We start from the raw sequence: 24,881 nt of genomic DNA, 5'->3' as shown, positions 1-24,881 counted from the left end.
ACTGCCTTTTTCCCAGGCAGAGTAACATCCTTAGCTTTAGCTTTGGCAATTAGTTCCGAAAGATCTGAACCAAAGAGCTGACCGCCCTGCCAGACTAAGCAATCCCTGTTTAGATACCGCATCTCCGGTCCACTGTTTAAGCCACAGAGCTCTTCTAATCGTGACTGCCGAAGCCTGAGCCCTGGATAGAATTGAAGCAGTGTCCAGTACTGCATCTCTGCCATAACACATAGCTTCTTCCATTCGCTGAAAAAGCTTTTCCACTTCTGAACGCGAAGTCCCATCCTGCCACACCGCACGCAGCTGATCCAACCACCGCAGAGAAGCCTCACCGGCCCACATGGCCCCCAAGGCCGCTTGGAAACCATGACCTGCGGCTTCATAGATGGATTTCGCCGCTGACTCCGATCTTCTGTCCAAAGGATCCTGAAGATTGGCTCTCCCTTTAACAGGAAGCAGGGAAGACTTGGTCAGCTGAGACAGAGCTATATCCACCTCAGGAGAGGGAACCCAATTAATAACCATCTCCTTGGCACAGGGATATAGGGCATCAAAAAAAAAAAAAAAAAGCGTTCCTCGGAAGCGTTTATCCGGACACTGACGCTCCTTCTCCACTGCTTCGTTAAGTTCCTCATGCGCAGGTAATGTAGAACGAACACGGCGCGTCTTCTGATACAGATGGGCCGACCTAGACGGTCTTGTCGGCTCTTCAGACAGCTATAATACTTCCCGCATGTCCTTAATAAGCCCATCTACACGACCTGAAAGAGAAACAGAGCGATCCTGTTGATCCTCCTCTTCGGACTCAGAAATTTCATCAACCGAATCTGTTGGTGAATCCGAAGCCTCTGATGCGCTCTGCGAGGGAGACCACGCCACCATAGTCTTGTGGCGCTTTTTACCTCGTGGCATTGGGTGTGATCTAGCTGACACCCACTGTCCCAGGAGACTAGAGAGACTATCAATGGAGCGAGTGAGCGCCTCCACTTTAACATCACTGAGCGTTAAACTTGATGTAGTAGAAGGCCTGAGTGTATCAGAGGCGTGCGACTGAACCTGAAACGGATCAGGAGACCGATCCGCACTCCCAGGCCCCTGATCCGACATGCCACCCACACCAGATGCCAGGATGTACAACAAGGATGGCAAAAAAAAGTGTAAAAGCTGCACAGCCTGTTTTCAAAACTCACTCTTTTTTTTTTTTTTATATATATGCGTCAGGCTCTGAGGGGTTAAAGCTCACCCTTAGAAAAGAGCTACCCCAGAAAGCAGAGCAAAAATCAATAGGGGGAAACTCCCTTAAACACCATGTGTTTCCCCTAAAGTTCCACTTTTTCAGAAGGGGTTAACATCACAGCAACTATAATACTACGCTGCCTAAAAGGTCAGTGAAGTAAATAGCTTTAGGAGAGAAAGCGGCAGTGCTCACGAGGACTCCTAATAGGTAGCCGAAGTGACAGCACTGACAAAGAACCCCAGGCAGAGGCAGAGGGGGTACTGCGGCGACCGCTCCTCCTGAGTGTGTCGCTTCACTTTTTTTTTTTTTTTTTTTTTTATATATGCGTCAGGCTCTGAAGGGTTAAAGCTCACTTTTAGAAAAGAGCTACCCCAGAAATGCCGAGCAAAAAATCAAAGGGAGAAATTCCCTTAAACACCATGTGTTTCCCCTAAAGCTCCACTTGTTCAGAAGGGGTTAACATCACAGCAACTATAATACTACGCTGCCTAAAAAGGTCAGTGAAGTAAATAGCTTTAGGAGGGAAAGCAGCAGTGCTCACGAGGACTCCTAATAGGTAGCCGAAGTGACAGCACTGACAACGAACCTCTGCCAGAGGCAGAGGGGACTCACCGATACTGCGGCGACCGCTCCTCCTGAGTGTGTGGATGGACGGACAGAGAGGCAGCGTCCGGCTGAACGCCACAGGGATCCTCAGGGATGTGTGGCGCCATGGCCCTTTGCTCCCCCCTATGGCGGAGCACGCAGGGACCCTCTCAGATGTGTGGTGTGCGCCTCCGCCAGGGAGCGCCCTGTATCCCCCGGGGCCGGCAGGCATAAGTGGGAACCTCCTCAAGGGGTACACAGAGCTGCCAGGGGAGGGTCAGGGGTCTCAGCAGCGCCGAGACCCCCAGAGACCTCTAGACAACAGGGGGGTCCAGGACTCGCTGGATATAAAATAACAAACTCTTCAGAGGAGCTGCCGAAGCAGCGACTATCCTCTGAGACCTCAGATAAAAAGACTGATGAACATGGGAGTAGGAGGAGCCGGTCGTCATTTTCCAATCTGAAGTGACTATCCTATGGGGCTCCGCCTACCCACGAAGTAGAGAATCTGTGTCTCCCTTCCTTCCCTTCTGCTGCTGAAAAATGTGATTATTTTATTTTCACAGCTCAACATTACAAACTTCTGTGAAGCATCTGTGGGTTCAAGGTGCTCACCACACACCTAGATAAGTTTTCTGAGGGGTCTAGTTTCCAAAATGGTGTCAGTTGTGGGGGATTTCCACTGTTTAGGCACATCAGGGGCTTTCCAAACGCAACATGGCGTCTGCTAATTATTCCAGCAAGTTTTGCATTCAAAAAGTCACATGGCGCTCCTTCCCTTCTGAGCGCCCAAACAGTAGTATCAGTGTACTCAGGAGAAATTGCAAAACAATTTACATCGTACAATTTCTACTGTTACCCTTGTGAAAATGCAAAATATGGAGCTAAAAAACAATTTGTGCGGGAAAATGTGATTTACTTTTTTTTCCTTGCCCCAAAATTATAAACTTCTGTGAAGCACCTGGGGGTTCAGGGTGCTCAGTGCACATCTACACAAGTTCCCTGAGGGGTCTAGTTTCCAGGATGGTGTCAATTGTGGGGGGTTTCCACTGTTTAGACACAGCAGTGACTCTCCAAATGCGACATGGCGTCCGCTAATTATGCCAGCAAATTTTACATTCAAAAAGTCAAATGGCCCTCGTTCCCTTCCGAGCCCTGCCGTGCACCCAAACAGTGGTTTTCCCCCACATGGGGTATCGGCGTGCTCAGGAGAAATTGCACAACAAATTTTGGGGTCTTTTTTCTCCTGTTACCCTTGTGAAAGTAAAAAATATTGCGTTTAAATTAATTTTTGTGGAAAAAAAATTAAATGTTTATTTTTTCCTTCCACATTCCATTAATTCCTGTGAAGGGTTATTAAACTTCTTGAATGTGGTTTTGAGCACGTTGAGGGGTGCAGTTTTTAGAATAGTGTGACTTTTGGTTATTTTCTGTCAAAGGCCCCTCAAAATCACTTCAAATGTGATGTGGCCCCCTAAATAAAATCGCTGGTCAACTATTAACCCTTAAAACGTCCTAACAAAAAAAAATGTTTCCAAAATTGTGCTGATGTAAATTAGACATGTGAGAAATGTTATTTATTAACTATCTTGTGTGGCATCTCTCTGATTTAAGGGCATAAAAATTAAAAGTTTTTCCGATTTTTTCACATATAAACTTAAGTCACATCAAATAAATTTTACCACTATCATGAAGTAAAATATGTCCCGAAAAAAACAAACTCAGAATCAGGGGGATCCGTTGAAGCGTTCCAGAGTAATTACCTCAAAGTGACAGTGGTCAGAATTTAAAAAAATTGGCCTGGTCGGGAAGGTGAAAACAGGCTTCACGATGAAAGGGTTAAAATGCATTATGTGGGTAATGGACACCCTTTAATCTATCAGTTTCATCTTTGTACACCATATTAAGACCTAGTCATAATCATCAGATTTTGGCAAAAAGATAAAAATATATTTGGTGATTATTATGAAATGTCATGTCTCCACACATAAGAAATGCTCCTGGTACAGTTGATGATATAATGTCCCGGTTTGTGTGTTGACTACACAATATATACATACTACATATGGACACAATTTGGAACACCTACACATCACACATACAGGACCTTTTATGACCTTCTAGTCCAAATCCATAGGCATTAATAGGAAATTGGTCCCCACTTTGCAGTTAAATTAGTTTCTACTCTTTAGAGACTTTTGACAACATTTTGGGAGTGTGTCTGTGGGAATTGAAACTATTCATCCAAAAAAGCATTTATGGAGGTCAGACGCTGATGTTGGACAAGAGGGCCTGAAAATTATCACCATTCTCCTTCATACCAGTGGTGTTGGAGGAGGATGAGATCAGGGCTCTGTGCTGCCAGTCAAGTTCTTGCTGGACCTTACTGTGTGCACTGGGGCAAAGTCATGCTGGGACAGAAAAAAAGTCTTGCCCAAACTGTTCCCAAAAAGCTGGAAACAAACAATTACCTAAAATGTCTGCGTATGCTGAAGCATGAAGATTTCCTTTCACTGAAACCTTAAAGGGTCATTTAAAAAAACAAACAAAAAAAAACTATTAACCTGCAGATATGGGGCTTATATGCAGGTTAATAGTATTCTGAACTTGCCTGGTGTCGGCACTGAGAGCCCTGCTGCCAGGGGGTGACTAAACCCGCACCGGCCCACCCATATGACAAAGCCTGAGGCTGCCAGGAGGAATAAAGTTAATTTCCTCCCGGCAGCAGTGCTCTCAGTATGGATGCCGGGCAGCTTCAGAATGCTATTAACCTGCAGATATGGGGTTAATCTGCATGTTAAGTGTTTTTTTTTTTTTTTTACATGACAGGTTCCCTGAATTCAATGATTAAGAATTGTCCATATAATGTACTTTAATAGATTCACCAATCTGGTCTCTGAGTTGATCTTAGAGACCACCATTAAGCACTGAATATTATTTGTTTAGGGTTAGGGTACGTTCACATTATGCAATTGCATCATATTTTTAGAATTTTTTTTATTAAAGTGGTTCTCCACTACAAGAGACAACCCCCTTCTTGAATGAAATATTTGGCCCGATAATATAAAAAAACCTATACTCCCCTCCGGTGCTGGCGCCGATCCAGCAGTGTTGGCACTCATGGACCTGGGGCTCCCGTGCGGTTGTTATGACACGTGAGCCTGGCGCCCAATCAGGGCTGGCGTCACTGGCCCCGCCTTCATATTTTTTAACATGAAGAGGAAGTCCGGGCTGCAGCTGATCTGTGACTTCCTCTTCATGTTCAATTTCGTACGAAGGCGGGGACAGTGACGCCAGCCCTGATTGGGCGCCGGGGTCACAACAACCACACGGCAGCCCCAGGATCATGAGAACGGCACCAGCACAGGAGGGCAGTATAAGCTTTTTTTATTTTATTAGGGCCAAACATTTAGTTCAAGAAGGGGTTGTGCTAGTAGTGGAGAATCCCTTTAAAGTGACTGCATTCTGAAAAATTGCAGCAAAATAAAAAAACAAAGATTCAATTGCAGAGTTTGAACGTTCCGGAGGTTAGGAGATTCATGAACGTATAGGAAATATTTAAAGAGAATAAACAGCAACCCTGTAGTCACAAGTCGATGTGATGATTGTAATGAGGAGAGGGTGACATTGTTTAGGCCATGGTAAAATACTCAAATATTAGTTGGAGATTTTTTTTTTCCATTTAAACAGAGTGCTTTCTCCAAATGGTGCTGTAATAATAATAATAATAATAATAAAGATGCAAATATTCTCTTCAACCAACTAGGCATGTACCATAGAACTTCTCTGGGTGTTTGCTTTTTCTCCTGCATGACAGAAGTTCCAGTTGGTTGAAGGGAACATTAGTATCATTATTAATGGGTGACATCATTTTGGAATGGAGAGACACAGAAATAAAAGATAAAAGGAAAAAAAATTGTTCCAAAATTCAATGAAGCAGCGATAACTTGAGGAGGTACTCTTTTTAAATGAACAAAAAAAAAAAATCTAGTGAAAGATCCTCTTTATAGGGAATTTGTCAACAAGATTTTGCTATGAGCAGCATGAAGTGGGGACAGAGACCCTGATTCCAGCAACGTATCTCTTAATTTAATGTGGGCAGCAGTAAGAGTCACAGTTTTCTTATCTGTTGATCTAGCAGAGCCCTGAATGCTGAGCCCTGTATTACCCCGCCCACTCCACCGATTGGCAGCTTTTATTCAATGTACATAAAAAGCAGCCAAACCAGTGGTGGGGGCATGGTTGGACCAGGAGGCACAAGACACCTAGTCCTGTAGGGATAATCTCCTGCTGATAAAACACTGATTTTATTGAAACAGCAACACACAGCCCGGTAAGTAACATTTCTGGAATCAGGGTCTCTGCCCCTACATTATGCTTTCATATTACATGGGAAAAACCTGTTGACAGATTGCCTTTAAACAGACTATTACTGGATGTGTAAAGGTAAAATGCACTGTAGTATTGGGCAATTTCATCTACAGTATTGGAGAGGTTATGGGTCCCCAAAAATCTAAAACAAATGACTAGTATAACTCTCCACAAGGAGAAACTTTATCCCTTAAACCTTAGTATAATGTTAATACCATAAAGCCTTCAGATCTGTCATACTGAAGGCATGTTTTCCTTTTACTTGCAGTATTTTGGACACCTCAATATAACACAAGATCAGACAACCTGAATTTTTCTTTCACCGTCGATGGCCTCAGTAGTGAAAGGTTTTATGAAAGGATTTGCCACTTTATCAGGAATTATAACAATTAATCACATGAGTTTTGAAACAAATACGAACTGAAAACAGGAAAAAAAGAATTTATTTCTGGTTCTCAGAAAAGTTATTAAATGTACATTTTATGATGTACCTATTAAGGTTTAACTATTCCAACTTTTTTTCCAACATTTTTTTTTTCATAATTTTTTTGCTTTTTATTTATTTTTTTTAACTTTAGTTTACAAAATGGGTTTAGCCGGCAGAATCTTTGAGTCTGCTTATTTAACCCCGTTTCTGCCAGAGGGGCAAATAACAGCATATATGTCAGATTACTCTGGCCGTAAAGGGGGTCATATATGGAAAATGCCCCACCCTATCCCCTGAAACAATCCCGAATTTGCCCCAAACCCTGTGCCCGCCCGCTCACCCATCCCTTAGAAAAAAAATTAAAACAATAACTAAAAAGGTGCCCAACTACATTTATCTAGCATTGCGTTATAATTCACAAACGCGCGGTGTTAAAAAGAATTAAAATAAGAAAAAAATAAAATAAAATCACATGTAGGTAGTTTTGTTTTTTTTTTGTGTTAAAACTAAGCAAGAAATATGAAAGACATAAAATAGAAATCATCAACCTATTTCCATGCTAAACGGGTGTGATCTCTGTAACAGGACTTTTTTTTTTTTTAAAGTTTTTTTTTTATCTGTTTTTTTTTTAGTAATAAAGATTATTAAACCCAGGACAACTTTTTTGGCTGTTTGATGTCTTTTTTTTTTTTTTCTTCTGTCTTTTTATCTTGTGTCTTTTTTTGTTTTCTTCAGAATATACAAGAACATCCAGCATCAAATGTTTATCTCAAATATAACAATCGACGATACACAAGTTATGTGACACCGCAGTGAATGTTAATAAAGCTGAGCACTTCCCTCTGTGTCCGTCTTTCCTCTGTGCGAGTACATGCGGATTTTTGGTATCAAACGTGGATTGATAACACCCTGTTGTAGGTGCTTGTGGATAACTGCCAGACACGAAGGTTATTCAGTAATGAAAAGGATGTCCAGAAGCGTGACCGATATTAGGCAAAACAATTCCTTGGGTCAAATCATAATTTACAAGATGTAGGAAGGATTGAAGGTGGAAGCAGCCATAGTATCTTGGACGGATAAGTGTTGCAAAAAATATCTAGTCTGGTGGAAAAAGAAAAAATTCTATTTATCATTTGTAATGGGAAAAAAAAAAGTCAGTCAATGACTAACATCCGGGTGGAGAAACTGAACGTAATTGACCACAGAACAGTTTGTAGACTTCACGTCCATCAATCCTTATGACTTTGCAATGTTCGTATGGTGGACTTTCTTCTTCTCAAAAAGAGAGTAATGTCCAAATCCAAGATTACAGACAATGGACGGAGCTCTGGTTTGACAACAAAGCTTACAGATATATATTTTTTTGCATGGATAATATTTTTTTTCCCCCCAAGTGAACTAGCACAAGATCTGCTGTGTTTGGAGAAGAAATGCGGTCTGAAGAATAGAGCTAAGGTCATAGTAGAAGATCATTTTAATGATATATGTAGCTGGAACTACTTCTGGTAGCAACACATCATGGAAACTTTATTCCAGTTTATTGTCTTTTAAAATGTACAGCCTTTGGTTAGTTTACTTAATCCACGTATATTAAGGGTTTCCTCATGATCCTGTATCTCTAGTAATTTTCTGAAGATGGTCTTTCTCTAAGCTAGAAACAAATTAACCAGAAGTTTGAAGGAAAGAAGTCACCAGTCAAAGAATGGTTATACTGAAAAAACTGAAGGTCATGTGTATGGCAGTAACTATGGTTTAGTACCATGCTCCATAAGGACATTTTACTGCATCAAGAGACAATGAATGTCAGGATATTTGACCCTCATACATAATTTAAGCATTTTCAGAGGGGGTAGATGCCAAATGCAATTGCAAATTCTCCCACAATCAGATATAGGTCTGTAGGAGCATTATTTGGGATCATGTAGACATGGTCGTTTGTGTGCATAGGTGCAGCCACATATAAATCAAGAACCCAATTAATGCTTCATACACTGGTAACTGATTTTCTGCTCATCCCAAAATATAATAAAAAAAATGGTTTATTAAAATGAAAAGAAAATGGAAAGGCTACAACCTACAAAAACCGGAATCATTGATAGAAATGTAGGCATGGATTAAGGAGTCAATGTAGGCATGGATTAAGGAGTCAGTAATAATGAAGGGTTGGAGAGTTTCTAATGGATATGCCAAAAGAGGTTGCTTTGTTCGCTGCATTCCCACAGTGGCCATCTGGAGTGAGAGGGAAGAGATGGATTCTGGCTTTCAAGAGTAGAAATTCAGGAGCCGGCTGCTCAGTTGGAGGTATCAGAATGGACGCTGCCAGGTCCTTCCGTAGGGGAAGTCACAGACGAAGGGGTGGCCGCATCCTGCCACCCTCCGTTAGCCTAAAAACAAAAAAAAAGCAATGCTATGAGTATAAAACTAGAGCTTTAACACACCCCCACAGGACAAATATTTAAATAGGAAAGTGAAGAAAGAAAGTTTCTTTCCTACAGGCAGATGTGTCAGGTCACAGAGATTGTGAGGATGCATATTTTAGCCAAAATATCAATGAGTACCTCAGTTACTTTTTTGGCTGGATGCTAGCTGGTGTTGTGATGTTTGGGTAGAATAGGTGGTTAGTACGTGTGGGGTGTAGTTAGATGATGCTGGGCAGCCTGTGTAACTGTACTGAAGTGACCAAGAGGCTGTTAGCAAACATGGCGCACTATAAGGAGCCTTGTGACTGGAACCTTATAGAAGCCTTATTTATGTGTATTTAGAATACCAAGCATCCACCCCTTCATGGATCATAAGCGTGCAAGAGGATGTTCACCAGCATATTACACCTCCATCACATAACATTGTGCCTTGTCCTTTTATCAGCAGGTAAGTCTGTGTTATCTTTTGTGTGGTTTAAGGGGGTTAAATGTCTCCCTAAGGAGACGGGCAAGAAGGTATAAAGAAGCCTTACAGGCCATGTGATGCTCCCCATGAAATCCAATATGCAAAAAGCCTCTTCACAGAGAACAGGTCTTTAGTGCCACCTACTGGAGGGTAGCAATGCGATCAGGCAGGGGTGGGGAACCTCAGGCGATTACCTTTTCTCCAGCCCTTGGGCAGGTTCCTGGGGACTACAGTGCTTGGGCCGGCAGCTGTGTTTTGATGGCCACCTGCCTTTTAATTTCTTCTTGCTCTGTGAGCATGCGCACACAGTGTTCACTACTTAACGCTGAGGAGCATGCATTATAAGATTACATCCCAGCACCAGTGCTAGCGTCAAGACTTATGTTGTGGGCGGAGTTAGAGCACAATTTGTACGGCCCCAAAGGATCGTTTAAACATCTAAATCGCCCATGGCAGAAAAAAGGTTCCCCGCCCCTGCTATAAGGCAATATTGAACCTTTAAAAGGGCTTTGCCACATGACAAAGCTGTATCCAAATGGAGATTCTGGTTTGGCTTTATATCCTGTTTTAAGGTTCTTGCCCCTCATCAGTGCAAAGTAGGACATTGGCTAACTGGGTGAGAAACCTTCAACAGGGGCTCTAAGGGGTAAATTTTCTTCCCAAGTAAAACCAGACGTTCTACTTCAATGGAATAGTATCTGAACAGTCCTTTATCAATAGCAGAAAACGAATCTCGTCTGACTTAATTCTGATTCTGCAATGATCTTTCCCATTTTACATATGCACAATGCAGGCATGATGTCCTCACTGAACCTTGAATCCAGCAAGCCTCCACTGCTATCCCGGCTTTATGAAAGGTGTGACCTCTCCTTAATGCTGCGTGTTCCTTGATTCAAGGACACTGCTCGAATTTCTGGATCCACCTCTAAGCAGAACCTGGCAGCCTTTTATTTCCCAGCCTATGATTTTGTGGCGGCCTTTCTGTAATCACAGTGGCCTGGTCTTGTCCCCTCCTCTCTAGCGTCCAATCTATCTCAGAACTGTAATTGCCATGTCACAAGATCATCTCTTCCTGTCCCTTCTGCATCTCTTTAATGCACACAAATGACATTTTATGTTACGTGGGGTCATTGAGAACAAAGTAAGTGACGGCTAGGGACGGTAGAGAATGAGAAAGTATTCAAGAGCGTTACAAGTTGTTATAGGTCATTCATAATTATATCCAACTTTGTGTGTTTCAGGGTCTGCAATTTACATATCGAGGGGCATTAATAGACCAGGGAGCTAAAACCTTACACCCTGGCTACAAAACAACAGCGATCTGTGTTGGTTTATCAGGTAATACCTATCTATTGACAGAAGATGACAAATTGAAAGTGAAATCTAGTTGAAACTCTACATTGTACATGCATGTAATAAGACCTCATTTATCGGGTCTGTGATCTCTGAGCAGCACTCATTTTCAGAAAGGAAGGGCTTTGTGGATTTTCCCTTTAAGGACTAGGGAAGTTTAAAAGGGGTTGTCCCATCTCCAAGATCCTATCCCAATATATACTAGGTGTACTGATAATTTTAGCAAATAACTCCAATTAGAAATGTAGTATAGTTCTTCTGATTTGCTATGTCGCTCACCCCAAGTGCAGGGCATTGCTGTAGTTTAAGTATCCATGGTTACGACCACTAAGCCGTGTACGTGGAGAGAGTGACATAGCGAATCAGAAGAACTATACTACATTTCTAATTGGAGGTAATTGCTAATTTTATTATTATTACACCTAGTATATATTGGGATAGGATACCCCATTAATGGCATTTTATTTAAGGTCTGCGTAGAAATAGTTACTGAGAAATTCTACAATATATATGGCAGGAGCTAAGTACTTATTCTCCATATGGTCCCTAAACTTGTACTTCCTTTGCCTTGTTCAGTTCTCTAAGATTTGACACTGTTTTTTTTTTTCATAATTATTTGGGTGTGTTTTTATTGTTGCCATTTGTATATTGTTACTGTAGGTTTCCACGCACCTTAGCCATCAGAAAATATTTAGCTTGCGTCTTTGTATTCATTTCCATCTCTCCATACAAGTTTGGTTCAGCTAAAGCCCACCATACACAGACTAACATCAGCCGCGCCCACCAATATCTAGAGGTTCGTCCGACACTCTAATGTGTATAGGAGCCACGCTGACTGATTGCTGGGAGAGATGTCAAACGGGCATGTCTGATTTCGGACTGCCAATCACTTGGTTCTCCTTGAGATAAACCGCCGGGCAGAGATGTCCATCGGTGGCTTTCTATAAGAGAATACAGGAGTGCTCGGCCGAATGAGCGCTCCTCTGTTTAGAGAGACGGCTGAAATGGCTGTCGGCTGAACAATTAGCTGAAGCATCATTCAGCCCAACCCAATCTAATGTGTGAGAGGGTCTTCACAGTGCACCTCGAGGCTCAAGTTCCCTAAGAACAAAAGGGATTGGGGGCTGAAATTTAATATGCCTGATGCTTCTTTCTCCTAACATTATCTTTAGGGGAAAAAGTCAGGAGGCCCTTCGAAATCAGTACATAAGGCAGATATGTATATGAGAAACTTTATGCTCAGGTTTTGTTTTTTGAAGAATGCCATGAAATCTTGAAGGTCCCCATTGGCCAAAAATGAATTTTGTCATCAAGTTTAAAGGGATTCTGTCAGCAGGTTTTTGCTACCTCATCTGAAATCAGCATAATGTAGGTAAAGAGAAGCTGAATCCAATTATGTATCACTTAGTTAACTGGATGCAGCCGTTCTCACACAATCGGGGTTTTTATATTTAGAAAATAGCAGAGCTGAGAAAGCTGCCCCTGCCCGCACCAGGCTCTCCTTGTGCAAAGTCCATAGGCAATAAGCTGCTTATCACAGGAGGGGGCGTGTCGGACTAGTGTAGTCCAGTAATGTTAATCTCTTAGTGATAAATCCTTCACAGTTAGTAAACAATAGCAAGCACTGTGACAAGTGACAAATTCCTGAATTCTGTGTTTCAGCCTCTATTTCCTGCTGCCTTCAGATTACAGAGCAAAACCTTGTTGTCAGATTCCCTTTTAGGCTATGTGCCCACGATGCAGAAATGCTCAGGATTTTTACCTGAGCGTTTCTGCATCTCCCTGGCAGAAAAAAACGCATGCGGATTGTACATGCGGTTTTCCTGCCAGGGACATGCGGATGTGAAGCGTTCCTCACATGCATTTCCGCATGCGGGTTGTCAAGCGTTTTCCAAGCGATTTTAGCATCACTTGGAAAGTGCTTGTCAACTTGGTCACACTATATAAATCCATGCAAACGGCATGGATTTATATAGTGTGACCGTAAAAGAATGTTTAAAAATAAAAAAATAAATCTATACTTGCCTTCCGATGGCCCCCGGAGTCTTGCTTCGCTCCGTCCTGGCTTGCCGGCAGCTCGCGGTACACTACACTGAAGGACCTGCCGTCACATGACTAAATGAAGTCAGCGCAGGTCCTTCAGTCCACCGCGATCTGCCGGCAAGCAAAGATAAGCACACCGGGGGTCATCAGAAGGTAAATATAATATTTATTTTATTCTTTTTTTTACAGGTTCTATGGTACCCGGGTCCGGAGGAGAGTCTCTTGTCCTCCACACCCGGGTACCATCCGCACATTGAAACGTTTGGATTCCGCATGTACAGATGCAGTGATGCGGATTCCATGCGTTCCAATGAAAGTCAATAGCGGCGAAAACGCAGCGCTTCTGCAAAATAATTGGTAGTGCTGCGGATTTTTCCGCAATGATAATCCGCAGCGGAAATTTCCGCAGCATGTGCATAGCACATGCGGATTATCATTGGGGAACATGGCAGGCCTTCTACCAAGCTTTTTTTAAGCGTTTCTGCACCGTTTTTGCCGCTGCGGAAAAGCTTAAAAAACGCATCGTGGGCACACAGCCTAACAGCAAGAATAATGCACCCAAAAATACCCAGATGTCAGACAGCCCCATTTAAGCTAACAGTGTTAAAGGGAATCTGTCGCCCCCTGGGCAATATCAGTCCCCTACTATGGGTATACAGGTTATAGAAAAGTAAATCTACACTGTGTTCCAAATTATTATGCAAATAATATTTTCTCAGATTTTCCCAAATTACCTATATGAATTGCAGTCATTGTAATTTTCCAGTCAAATAACTATTCGAGTACAACTGAAAGGTTTTTGTACAAACTGCCTATGATAACAGTATATTTTAAAAAAAATAAAACACTCAAACTGCACTCAAAATGCATGTTCCAAATTATTATGCACAGCAGAGTTTTCAACCTTTTCATTTTAATAAACAACAAAAAAATGGTCATTTTTGAAATTATAAGCATTAGCAGGTTATTACAAACTGAAATCAAACAGTTTTCAACTCAAAACTTTATTCTAGGTGATGTTACATTTGCACATAGGACCCCTTGTTCGAAAGGAGCTTCTGAACTCTCTCATTCATTGAATTTGTCAGGTTTTGGATGGTTTCTGCTTCAATTGTTTTGCATGAGGACAGAATACCCTCCCAGAGCTGTTGCTTAGATGTGAACTGCCTCCCGCCATCATAGACACTCCTTTTGATGATGCTCCAGAGGTTCTCAATGGGGTTGAGGTCAGGGGAGCATGGGGGCCACACCATAAGTTTGTCCCCTTTTATGCCCACAGCAGCCAGAGATGCAGATGTGTTATGTGCAGCATGAGACGGGGCATTATCATGCATGAAATGATCTCGATGGTCCAGATGGATGGAGTGGAGGATGGCTAGTTGATGGACACCCCATGCAAACACGGCTACGGCGCCAACAAGGAGGAGGTGGAGTAATGTTTTGGGCTGGAATCATGGGGAGAGAGATTGTCGGCCCTTTTAGGATCCCTGAAGGGGTAAAGATGAACTCCATAATGTATGTTGAGTTTCTAAAACAGCACTTCCTGCCATGGTTCAAGAAGAAGAACCTTGCATTCCGCAGCAAGATCATTTTCATGCATGATAATGCCCCGTCTCATGCTGCACATAACAAATCTGCATCTCTGGCTGATCTGGGCGTAAAAGGGGACAAACTTATGGTGTGGCACCCATGCTCCCCTGACCTCAACCCCATTGAGAACCTCTGGAGCATCATCAAAAGGAGTGTCTATGATGGTGGGAGGCAGTTCACATCTAAGCAACAGCTCTGGGAGGGTATTCTGTCCTCATGCAAAACAATTGGAAGCAGAAACCATCCAAAACCTGACAAATTGAATGGACGAGAGAGTTCAGAAGCTCCTTTCGAACAAGGGGTCCTATGTGCAAATGTAACATCACCTAGAATAAAGTTTTGAGTTGAAAACTGTTTGATTTCAGTTTGTAATAACCTGCTAATGCTTATAATTTCAAAAATGACCATTTTTTGTTCTTTATTAAAATGAAAAGGTTGAAAACTCTGCTGTGCATAATAATTTGGAACATGCATTTTGAGTGCAGTTTGAGTGTTTAATTTTTTTAAAAAATGTACTGTTATCATAGGCAGTTTGTACAAAAACCTTTCAATTGTACTCTAATAGTTATTTGACTGGAAAATTACAATGACTGCAATTCATATAGGTAATTTGGGAAAATCTGAGAAAATATTATTTGCATAATAATTTGGAACACAGTGTATACATACCTGTATGGCTCATAGTAGAGGTTTAATTGCAGAGAAAATGGTTTTTATAAACTCCACTGTGCACAGGCTTGGCGTCCCCAGGACGCCAAAAAATGCCCGCCTATCTGTTGTTTATTATTCCCCAAAATCCCTGCCTATATACTTATTTACCATATTCCCCCTCCTCCCCTGTACGTCACAGGGTCCTGTGACATGCACTGTGCTCCCTGACTTCCCGGGCATGCGCAAAGCGCCGCTCACATAGAGCTCACATAGAGCGCGCTTTGCTTCCTCCCGGCCAGTCTCTCCGTGCTCTGCGCCGCAGAAATCTATTGTGCAGGCACCGGGAAGTGACAGTGACTCCCGGTCGCCTGCGCAATAGAACCCTGCGGCGCAGAGCACAGGCAGACGGGGCCAGGATGAAGCAAAGCATACTCTATGTGAGCTCTATGTGAGTTCTATGTGCCCGGGAAGTCAGGGAGCACAGTGCATGTCACAGGACCCTGTGAAATGCAGGGGAGGAGGGGGAATATGGTAACTAAGCATATAGGTGGGGTTTTCGGGGAATAATAAACAGGTAGGTGGGGATTTCTTGGCGTCCAGGGGACACCAAGCCTGCGCAAAACGTAGTTTATAAAAACACTTTTCTCTGCAATCAAACCTCTAATATGGGCCACACAGGTAAGTATAGATTTACTTTTCTATACCCTGTATGCCCATAATAGAGGTCTGATATCACCCAGGGGGGTGACATATTCCCTTTAAGAACCATTAGATTAAAACTGTCAGTATCTGCAGATGTTGGTGCGACCCTCTGACAATCTAATGGGTATGAGACCTCCTGAACATCGGGCAGTTTGAATTAAAACACAATATCCCTTTGATTTCCCCAGTGTCTGGCAGCGGTTTACTCCCATCCTTTGCCGAGATGAGTATGCATGTGTATGGGGGGCATGTGGGTGTTTTAAGAGATTGGTCAACAACTACTAGGGTGTATGGGCATCTTTATTCACTATATTGCAATATGGTGGTGGGGTAAATTAGATTAAATCACACTTTTAATTCAGACTGATTCATTTTATCCCCTTTAGTTCACTCTGTAAGCCAAATGTATAGCACGTCACAGACAACAAATATAAGAATTAGCAGACAGAAATTGGAGGAGGGAAGCAGGTCAATGAAGTATAGTGATTCACATTTATGCGCTTCGAGATTATTTGCTATAAACAAGAAAAAAAAAATAATTGTATCCATGATTTCTTTGTGCATTTACGGGCAAAATGATTGCAGTCAGCGGGGGTGGGGTGGGTTGCGGGAGTCGGGGAGAAATGATCTGACCTGTTATTTCTTTCTGGAACAATCACCATTATCCGTACGACTGCAGCGAGTAAATGGTGATCACAGTGAAGGACTCATTATGGAGAGTAGCAGGGATAGATTTTGCTACAATAGAAGGGTTTTTTTTTCCTGAAGTGAAGAATTGAATGCTTTATTTAAGTAATTGGTCATGTTTTTTTTTTCCTGTTATTAAGAAACATTTGCCGTTTCACGGGATCTCAGAATTAAAATGTGCTCCGATAACAAATGGAATGAATCAATACCTGCTTGTGGAGCGCTCGGCTTATTGCGGATGTCGCACGCCTCGCGCGCTCTGATGCAAATGTGCGGAGAGAGCCTCATGTTGTGAAATGTGTATAATTAAATACCAGGTCATTACGGCAGAGATACAGCGCGGTGCAAACATTCTCCGCCGAGCAAATGCAACGCCGAAAATAACAAAACAATTGTATACCTATGTGAGCCTGCGGCTCTCCCCTCCCACGGCACAGTGTGCATCTTGTGTTATTTCTGTGTTTATGTCGGATCTCACCCCCTCCTCCATTCCTCTGTCACGGCCTTTGGATGGTGGATGGCTGATCTGAGAAATGTATTTGGATTGCTGTCCCAAATCTGCAGCCGCTCTCCCTGTGTCTGTCTTATTGATTTCACTCCATACGACACAGCTTGTCGCTATGAATTTACATGTCATTCCCAGCCGCAAGCACTGCCAGGAATGTTTGCTCCTCTCTGCCGCTCTCCAACAAACACACAAATATGTCCGTGCATGTATGTCTGCGGCTCCGAACTGCTGCACCAAAGTGCACAAAATCTACAGCGCGCGTAGAGGGGAATTCGGCTCTGATGTCATAATCAGCGCAAGACGGGTCTGGAGATTAATTCTTCCATACTTGGGTCCCACCTTTGAATACTTAGCACAGAACAGGTTAACACAGCTGGATCCCACACGGTGGCCGTGCTACATGTCACCTGTTTGGCCGTGTCCCTCGGCTGACTGTAAGTGGCCGCAGGTGGCACAAGGAAGTTGATTGCGTGTGACAGGCTTGGGCTCCAGCTGCCGACATTGAGCATCATTTGTGGGTAGAGCGCTGGCCGCTGGCTTCACCGGCACAGAGCAGAATAGGTGACCATGAAAGGGAGAGAAGTGTGTGCAATGTGGCAGTCGGGGCCCTGTGGACTCGAAATAATTGGGAAACAGACAGGGACAACAAGAGGTTTCTTTGCTTACACTGATGCCCTGCGGACTGTACATCTGATTCGCTGACAGAGTCTCACTGTATCCGCCTGTCTGACTGATAACATGGCGAAGGGTATCCACCTGGAAGACAGACAATACTAATGGTGAGGAGAGGGCACCATGACACGATGAGGACAGAGACAGGACACAAAGCTGAACATACAGCAGACTCGGAAAAAAAGGAAGGACACCGAAAGGAGAAAGTGTGACACATGATAAGGAAAGGGAAAGAGAGAGGAAAGGTAAAGTCACAGGAAAAAAGTCAGAAATAAGGGAAAAAAAAAAAACTGGAAGATAAAACCAGCGCAAGAACCATTAAAACATATAAAAAGGCAAAAAAACAAAACAAAACAATGTATGTATATGCTGAAACCAATGCTTAAAATAACTAAGGGGGAACCAAAATATTTTCATTTGTCCTCTGTAAGCAGCCAACAGCAGCAACCAATCTGTCAGACCTTACCAAACGGGAATCAATTCCCAAATTGTAATTTTTGACATATTCTTGTAAAAAAAAATAATAATTTGGTTCACATTTAGAGGAGCAATTATTTTAGAAACATCAGATTAATAATTATTTTATACAGGAGTCGAACTCTCAAGAAACCAGGAGTTCACAAAGTTAGAAGAGTTCTGCTTCCTTCAAGAAATTTACGTAAAATTGCATAGATCTGAGCGCACATACAATCAGCGTGACATCGGATCGAATGACAACCAATCTCCAAACATCAAGATAAGTCAAACCCAAGAGCCCACCATTTTATTATTTACATCCCACTTTGGTTTACACCTGGATATTTTTGGTCTAAGTCTTAGATAACATGGTAAAACCAAGATTTTTGCCTACACAACCACTTCTGGATATAATGGCAAACCACCACATTTATCAGTCATATGGCACTTTAGTTCAATGTTGGACGTTGGTGATCTGCTATGGTGTGCAGCACTTTGCGGGAGGATTATTGCTACATGCAATGCTAGTCCTCCTGTCAAATATAATGCAATTTGCCCCAAAGTGTAAAGACCCCAATACATACATAAAAGTCGGTCCCACCAAAATTGGATGACCAACAATCTGACATGTACGAGAGGCCTCACGTGTCTCCACTGACCTAAAAATCAGACTGTTCAAATGCCTGATCCTTTTGTTTTCAGAGGATATAAGCCACTGACCGAGCTTGTCTGGACGCGGCTTTCTCCCCTCTGCCTACTGAAAACACATGGACATGACAGAAGATAGTCGCCAAAAGTTGGCCATAAACACGAGCGGTTGGCCAACAGGTTTATTGTTCTATTCCAGGGATGTCATACAAATACACAGAGGCCAAAATGAAAAACTTGGACAAAGTCGTGGGCCAACCAGTATACAGTAGGATGAGCCTCACATAGTCCTCCATACAGAATAATGGGCTCCACATAGTCCTCCATACAGTATAATGGGCCCCACATATTCCGCAATACAGAATAATGACCCCGCATAGTCCTCCATACACTATAATGGGCCTCACATAGTCCTCCGTACAGAATAAAGGCCCCACATAGTCCTCCATATAGAATAATGGTCCCATATAGGGGTGGCGGTTCTTGTGTCGGGGGCCAAATATAACCACCCTGAGGGCCAGATTTGGCCCATGGGCTGGCGTTTGACACGTATGTTCTATTCCAATCACATCTCAACCTGTTTCAGGGATTTAGGACTTTCCCAAATTTGCCTTTGGACTTCCCATGAAACAATCTCCAACGTGTGGTTGCCAGTGTACACCACCAACATTAGCATGGGCCAGGTCACAAGACCATCATTTTCATTAAGTCTTTGGGAATGTGGCAAACACCATTTTCAGTCATGATCTACCATCTTTATAAATAAGTATTTTTTAGCCGGTATGTTCTTGTATCTACAAGCTTATGACAGAAAATCCCAACAGTCGACAGCTTCCTCTATAAACGATGATGTCACCAATGGCTTTTTTTCCCCAAATCATCGGAAGGTCCCTACCTGTGACTGTACGTTGGCTCCAACCTGGGCACCTTGGTAAGAATCTCCATTGAGAGACTGCACGTTCATGAACAAATCTCCAGAGTTTGACATGTTAAAAGAACTGGAAGAACCTGGAAAGGAAAGAGTGAGGCACCTGAATCAAAGAAAGAAGGAAGTTCAAACCCCGGAGAGGAGGTCTGACATGCATAGTTATATGGTGAGACAGGCAGATGAAGGAGGCTGAACAGAGTTAGTACAAGGGATCAAGATTCAATAATTAAAAGGGAAAATTAGGAGGAGAGAAGATGTCTGCAGGTTTAGGAAAGAAAGGGACAAGTGGAGACAGCCCATGTTTAGTATGAGGAGGATAAGTTATTATTATTGTGATCGGAGCTAGGTTAGTAGGAAGAATTTGTTCACTGAATGTGCATCACATGGAGGTGAACAGGTCTGGTTTTCTGTGCCCAAGAATTAGACATGCCAACACTGTATACTGCCCAGTCTCATGCCAGGAGACTATACAATAAGTCAGTAGACATTTAACCTTGTATAAAAACCTTATTAAATCAGAATTTATTCAAATAATAAAATCTAGTAGCTGATAAAACAATGTAATAAAGGTCAGAAGGATCTAAAGGCTACGGCACTGCACATTTTTATTTTACTTTTTTAACTTAAATGAACGTATTTAGAGCTAAAAAATAATATTTTTATAATTGGGATTTGTTGAAAATTTTGCACTGTTTGCTTTATGGAGCCTCTGTGCTATTTTGTTTAAGCGAGTTGACTGAGAATCTATCAGTAAGCTCATTCTGATGGGTGAGTTTGAAACCATTTTTTTTTCATTAATTCCTTTCAGCCGATTTATGACCGTAGACCACATTTTGAATATGCAGGGGGGAAAAAAAAGAGCCTATAGAGTCCCAACAGTGCAAAATCTTTAACAAAACACAATTGCATAGACCGAAATATATGTGTTTAAGTAGTTAAAGGGGGTGTCTACCGTTGGGGACAATTTTTTCCTAAGAATTTGGTATAGGCCTGCAAGTATTAAATCCAAAAATACCAAAATTATGAACTCTATAAACCCACTTAAAATCCGCTCTACGTTAGACCCTCACCAATCAGATATTGATGACCCATTCTAAGAATATTACAGTCACAGAAGACCCCCTTTAATTTACACATTACGTACGCCAAATGTAGCAACATGTTCTAGAAAAAGGAGTTTAATTCTAGAAATCTTCAATTTGGGGGGTGGGTGGATTCTAGAAACAGAAATCCAAAGGTCAGTGCTTGTATTTTACCATGTGAGAATAAAAATACGTAGAAAGCACCTAGCACCATACGCCTGCGGCACAGCCTATATTTATGGGAGGCACAATATCATACACAATATACCATCCTGTTAGAGTCTTTACTAAACATCGAATCTCCTTATACAATATATATTGACTGATCGGTTTTACACACGGTTGATAGTAATAAATCAGTGTTATTTGGGGATTAATAAAACATTCAACTTTTATTTAGGGTTTTGTTTAAAAGAAGGAGGGGAAGGGGTAGTTTAAAAAACCACCGCAATGCCCCGGGCTTGATTTTTGGTATTGATCTAGCACGCACAGTAAATTATTGATGACATGATAACTATGCGAATGTGTCAGTACGATTACAGCAATTACCAAAATCGATATAGTTTTAGTTGTTTTTTTTTTTATAGGTGCACAATAAAAACACTTAAAAATATTTTTTTGTACTGCAGCGTGAAAAGTACAGAAACAATTCTGATTTTTCAGTTGACCGAAGTGTATGCGGGTGGGGTGTTTTCATTAACTCCATTTTGGGGTACATTATGACTGATTGCTATTATTACAGGCAGGATGAATGCAGCAATACCATGGAAACAAATTTGTTTTTGTTTTTTATTTTGGATTTTCCAAATAGAAAAAAAAAAAAAAAAAATTAAAAAGGATTTTTACAAGAACAAAAATAAAGATTTTACTTCCTGGTTTTCACTAACACATTATACCCCTGTTTTTTTCTCCTGTCTTTAAAAAAAAGTTGCCCAGCATAAAAATATGGCTGGTTTCTTGCAATACCACACATAACCAGTTGTGGCACTGTTTTCAATGTCAAACTCCCTAAATTCAATGAATCAGAGCTGCATGGCCAGATACAAGCAGTGGGCAAATGTAGTGGTGCTGCTCCTAGAATGAAGAGGCATTTTATATTAAATGACCGTTCTGGGCAAACAGTGGTCTCTTAGGCTGTGTGCCCACGATGCGTTTTTTGGTGCGTATTTGCAGCGCGTAAACGCTCCAGAAACGCATTGCATACCTTATCCCATGACTTCCTATGACATTCTGCAAGTTCTGTGCACATGGTCGGGATTTTTTCTGCGCAGATTTAACTTGCAGAAAAAAATACGGACATGACCAATTCTTGTGCGTTTCTGCATGCGTATTTGCCTATACAATGCATTGCAAAAACGCATGCAAAAACACGTCAAATACGAGTCAAAAACGCATGGGAAAACCGCATGCGTTTTTCTGCCAAGGAGATGCAGAAATGCTCAGGAAAATTTCTGCTTCATTTCTGCATCGTGGGCACTAAGCCTTACTATAAAAAAAAATAAAAATAAAAAAAAATTTGTTTTATTTTATTTATTTTTTTACCTTTTCCGTGCTGCAGTTCTAGCAAATCACACCTCTTTATAACCTGACTTAAAAGGACACTAAACAGAAATTCCCTAAAAAAAATAATCTCCACTAATCTTTTCACAATTTTCTGCTTTGCTTCAATCCTATTCTGCAAATAACACTATATAAAAGGAGTCTTCTATAGGTTTGTCCTTCACACCTGATCAGCCTGTCTGGCTATAAGACCCCAGGCTGCAGCAGGAGACCCCCCCCCTACTACAATAGGACACATTGTTAACGCCACCCCTCTGACTCTCACCCACTGAAAATGGATCAGATCAGCAGGGAATTCGCACGGTCTATGCGGGATTCCTAAGGAACCTGCAGAAAATTCTATTACTATTATCGTTCAATTCTAGGTGTAGAGTTTAAGGCTTAAAGTGTGATATAGACAGATATATATTTTGTTCTAAAAAGCAGTACAGTGGGTGTGGATGCAGTATTTATTCTACTTTTACTAGCCACAGTACATGTGCACTGTTCCTATGGACGTGGCTTGTACAGTGTTGCAATAGACATGGTTGTAGCACATTGCTATGGTAAAGGTACAGGTCGGTTGTGCAGTTATGGCACAAATACTACAGTATGGTTAGTAAAATCTGATACTTTTTAACGGATTTTATTCTATATTACTACTGCCCACACAAAGGTAAATTAGGCAGTGACACAATTTTGGAGTCTGTGGGCGAGCATGACTTCACGTAGACTTGTTTTATTCCTAACCATATAGGCCCACCATAGATAGGTATCCTCCTAATACCAAGGCTGAAGCATGGACCAAGACACATGGATGGAAAGAGCAAACAAAAGCATCTAAAATAAAAAAAATAAGATATAACACCAACCAATAGTTGATACCACAAAACAACCACAAGACTATAGCCAAAGTCACGTGCACGCGTCCGGAGGACCATGCGTACTAACCGAGGTTCTGTGGCGACAGGAACTGCATTTTGTTTTGTGCTGCCACTGCCCCGCGTTCCGTCTGTTTGCTTCCTGAATGAAACACAATACAAAACCAGCAATTTCAAGGATATCAGCCCTCAGCTTGTCATTGGCATACAGAGAAGCATTTAACTGCAGGGTTAGCGAGCAATGTGTGCAGCTGGAGACTGGTTGACCACATGGCTTTACGTGAACCTTCTGTGATCTACAGTCAGTGTAAATTAGGAGAGACACGGGCGAGACATGTTCATCCTATCCTAGCGCTCTACTGTTACTTCATAGCAGAAGGTCAACAAGAACTGGAAGTACAAATGCTGGATTTTCAAAATGAAGAGGTAATGAGGAAGTACGTTATATGGAAAGAGAAAATATAAATGTTTCTGCATGAAGGACTTCAATAATTGGCATTTAGATGAACTTTAGATAAAAAAAAAATCAAAACTACTAAACGGGTTATAAAAATAATGCACGGAAATGTTGGTTATGCAGCGCCAAGGTGTTGAAACGCGCTGCTGCAAAATGGACCAAGGCAACAGTCGAATGCCTGGTAAGTATCGTACAAATGACCTATTGATCAGAAAAGGACACGTTCACGATACCTGCCGGGCATCCAATGGTTGCCTTGACAGAAGTCTTGTCCAGTGTATACAAGTGGCTCACAATCAATGCAGAAATGAACAGAATTGCACAACACCACCACTAAACAGGTTGTCCAAGCATTCAAATCTAGTATGCTCATTCAAAGTACTAATGAAATAATGATATTTTACTCAAAATTGCATGGATTTATCAATTTTTTTTAAATAAACTTCAACCATTTGGCTCACGCGTTTTGATTCCCCTCTGCACTTAGTTTGTAGACAAACTCAAGCACAGAACCCTGAACATATTGCGACTGCTCTCCATTCATTTCTAGCACCCGCCCAGTACACATGGTCTATGGTCATATGCTGCCTGGCCTCCCTCGCTTACAGTTTCAGCGCATGCACAGTGTCTTAATGCTGAGCATGCACGCTGATATGCTGCGCATGCACGCTGAGATCTACAGCTGCATCCTGCCCTTGTACTTGACATGAATTATGATGACATATACAAGGGGAAAGAGAACAAAGTAGCCAAGATCAAGTGCCGGATGTACAGAACATGACCTTGGATGAGAAGAGTAGAGGAAATTGAGTCACATGATCCACATCTCATTCAGAGACATGTGAGAAAAAATAAAAGTAGGGGGAAAAAAAATCTGAGTAATGTACTAAGTATAAAAGGATTGGTAAAAAAAAAAAAAAAAAAAAAAGCCCAAGAAAATGAAAAAGGATCTCCTCTGAAAACAAAAAAGTGTCATGATTCATCATGCCCAAGCCTTCTTTCCTTGGATATCATGAAGTCAGCAAGTCCCACCAAAATCAGTGGGTTGGGGTGACTTTTTAATAGCCAAAAAAGCCAACTAAAGAGTGTGAAAGATCGTGGTCTATAAAGTTGGATTTCCATTGTGGCAATTGTTCTTTATTATAGCAGACAAGTATGATGTCCAGACAAAGGAGGAT

The 24,881-nt window shown here is 41.9% G+C and overlaps 1 protein-coding gene across 4 annotated transcripts in view; it reads right to left on the bottom strand.

Annotated features, from left to right (window-relative positions):
• Window positions 1-6,618: 6,618 nt before the first annotated feature.
• The window catches only part of PBX1 (PBX homeobox 1), a 125,079-nt gene continuing 106,816 nt past the window's right edge, over window positions 6,619-24,881 (bottom strand). For 3 of the 4 annotated variants that reach the window (XM_073643076.1, XM_073643073.1, XM_073643074.1), the window contains 4 exons: window positions 23,317-23,388; window positions 19,712-19,824; window positions 17,707-17,796; window positions 6,619-9,004 (listed from right to left, as the gene is read on the bottom strand). In XM_073643076.1, coding sequence (XP_073499177.1) covers window positions 8,912-9,004; window positions 17,707-17,796; window positions 19,712-19,824; window positions 23,317-23,388 — 368 coding nt within the window. In that variant the 3' untranslated portion in view covers window positions 6,619-8,911. The remainder of the gene's footprint in view (window positions 9,005-17,706; window positions 17,797-19,711; window positions 19,825-23,316; window positions 23,389-24,881) is intronic. The other variant, XM_073643075.1, reaches the window with a different exon arrangement.

This window comes from Phyllobates terribilis, unplaced genomic scaffold (genome assembly GCF_046119375.1).
Source record: "Phyllobates terribilis strain yellow unplaced genomic scaffold, ASM4611937v1 Scaffold_8__6_contigs__length_399053987, whole genome shotgun sequence".
NCBI lineage: Eukaryota > Metazoa > Chordata > Amphibia > Anura > Dendrobatidae > Phyllobates > Phyllobates terribilis.
This window is presented reverse-complemented; position numbering and strand designations above follow the sequence as displayed.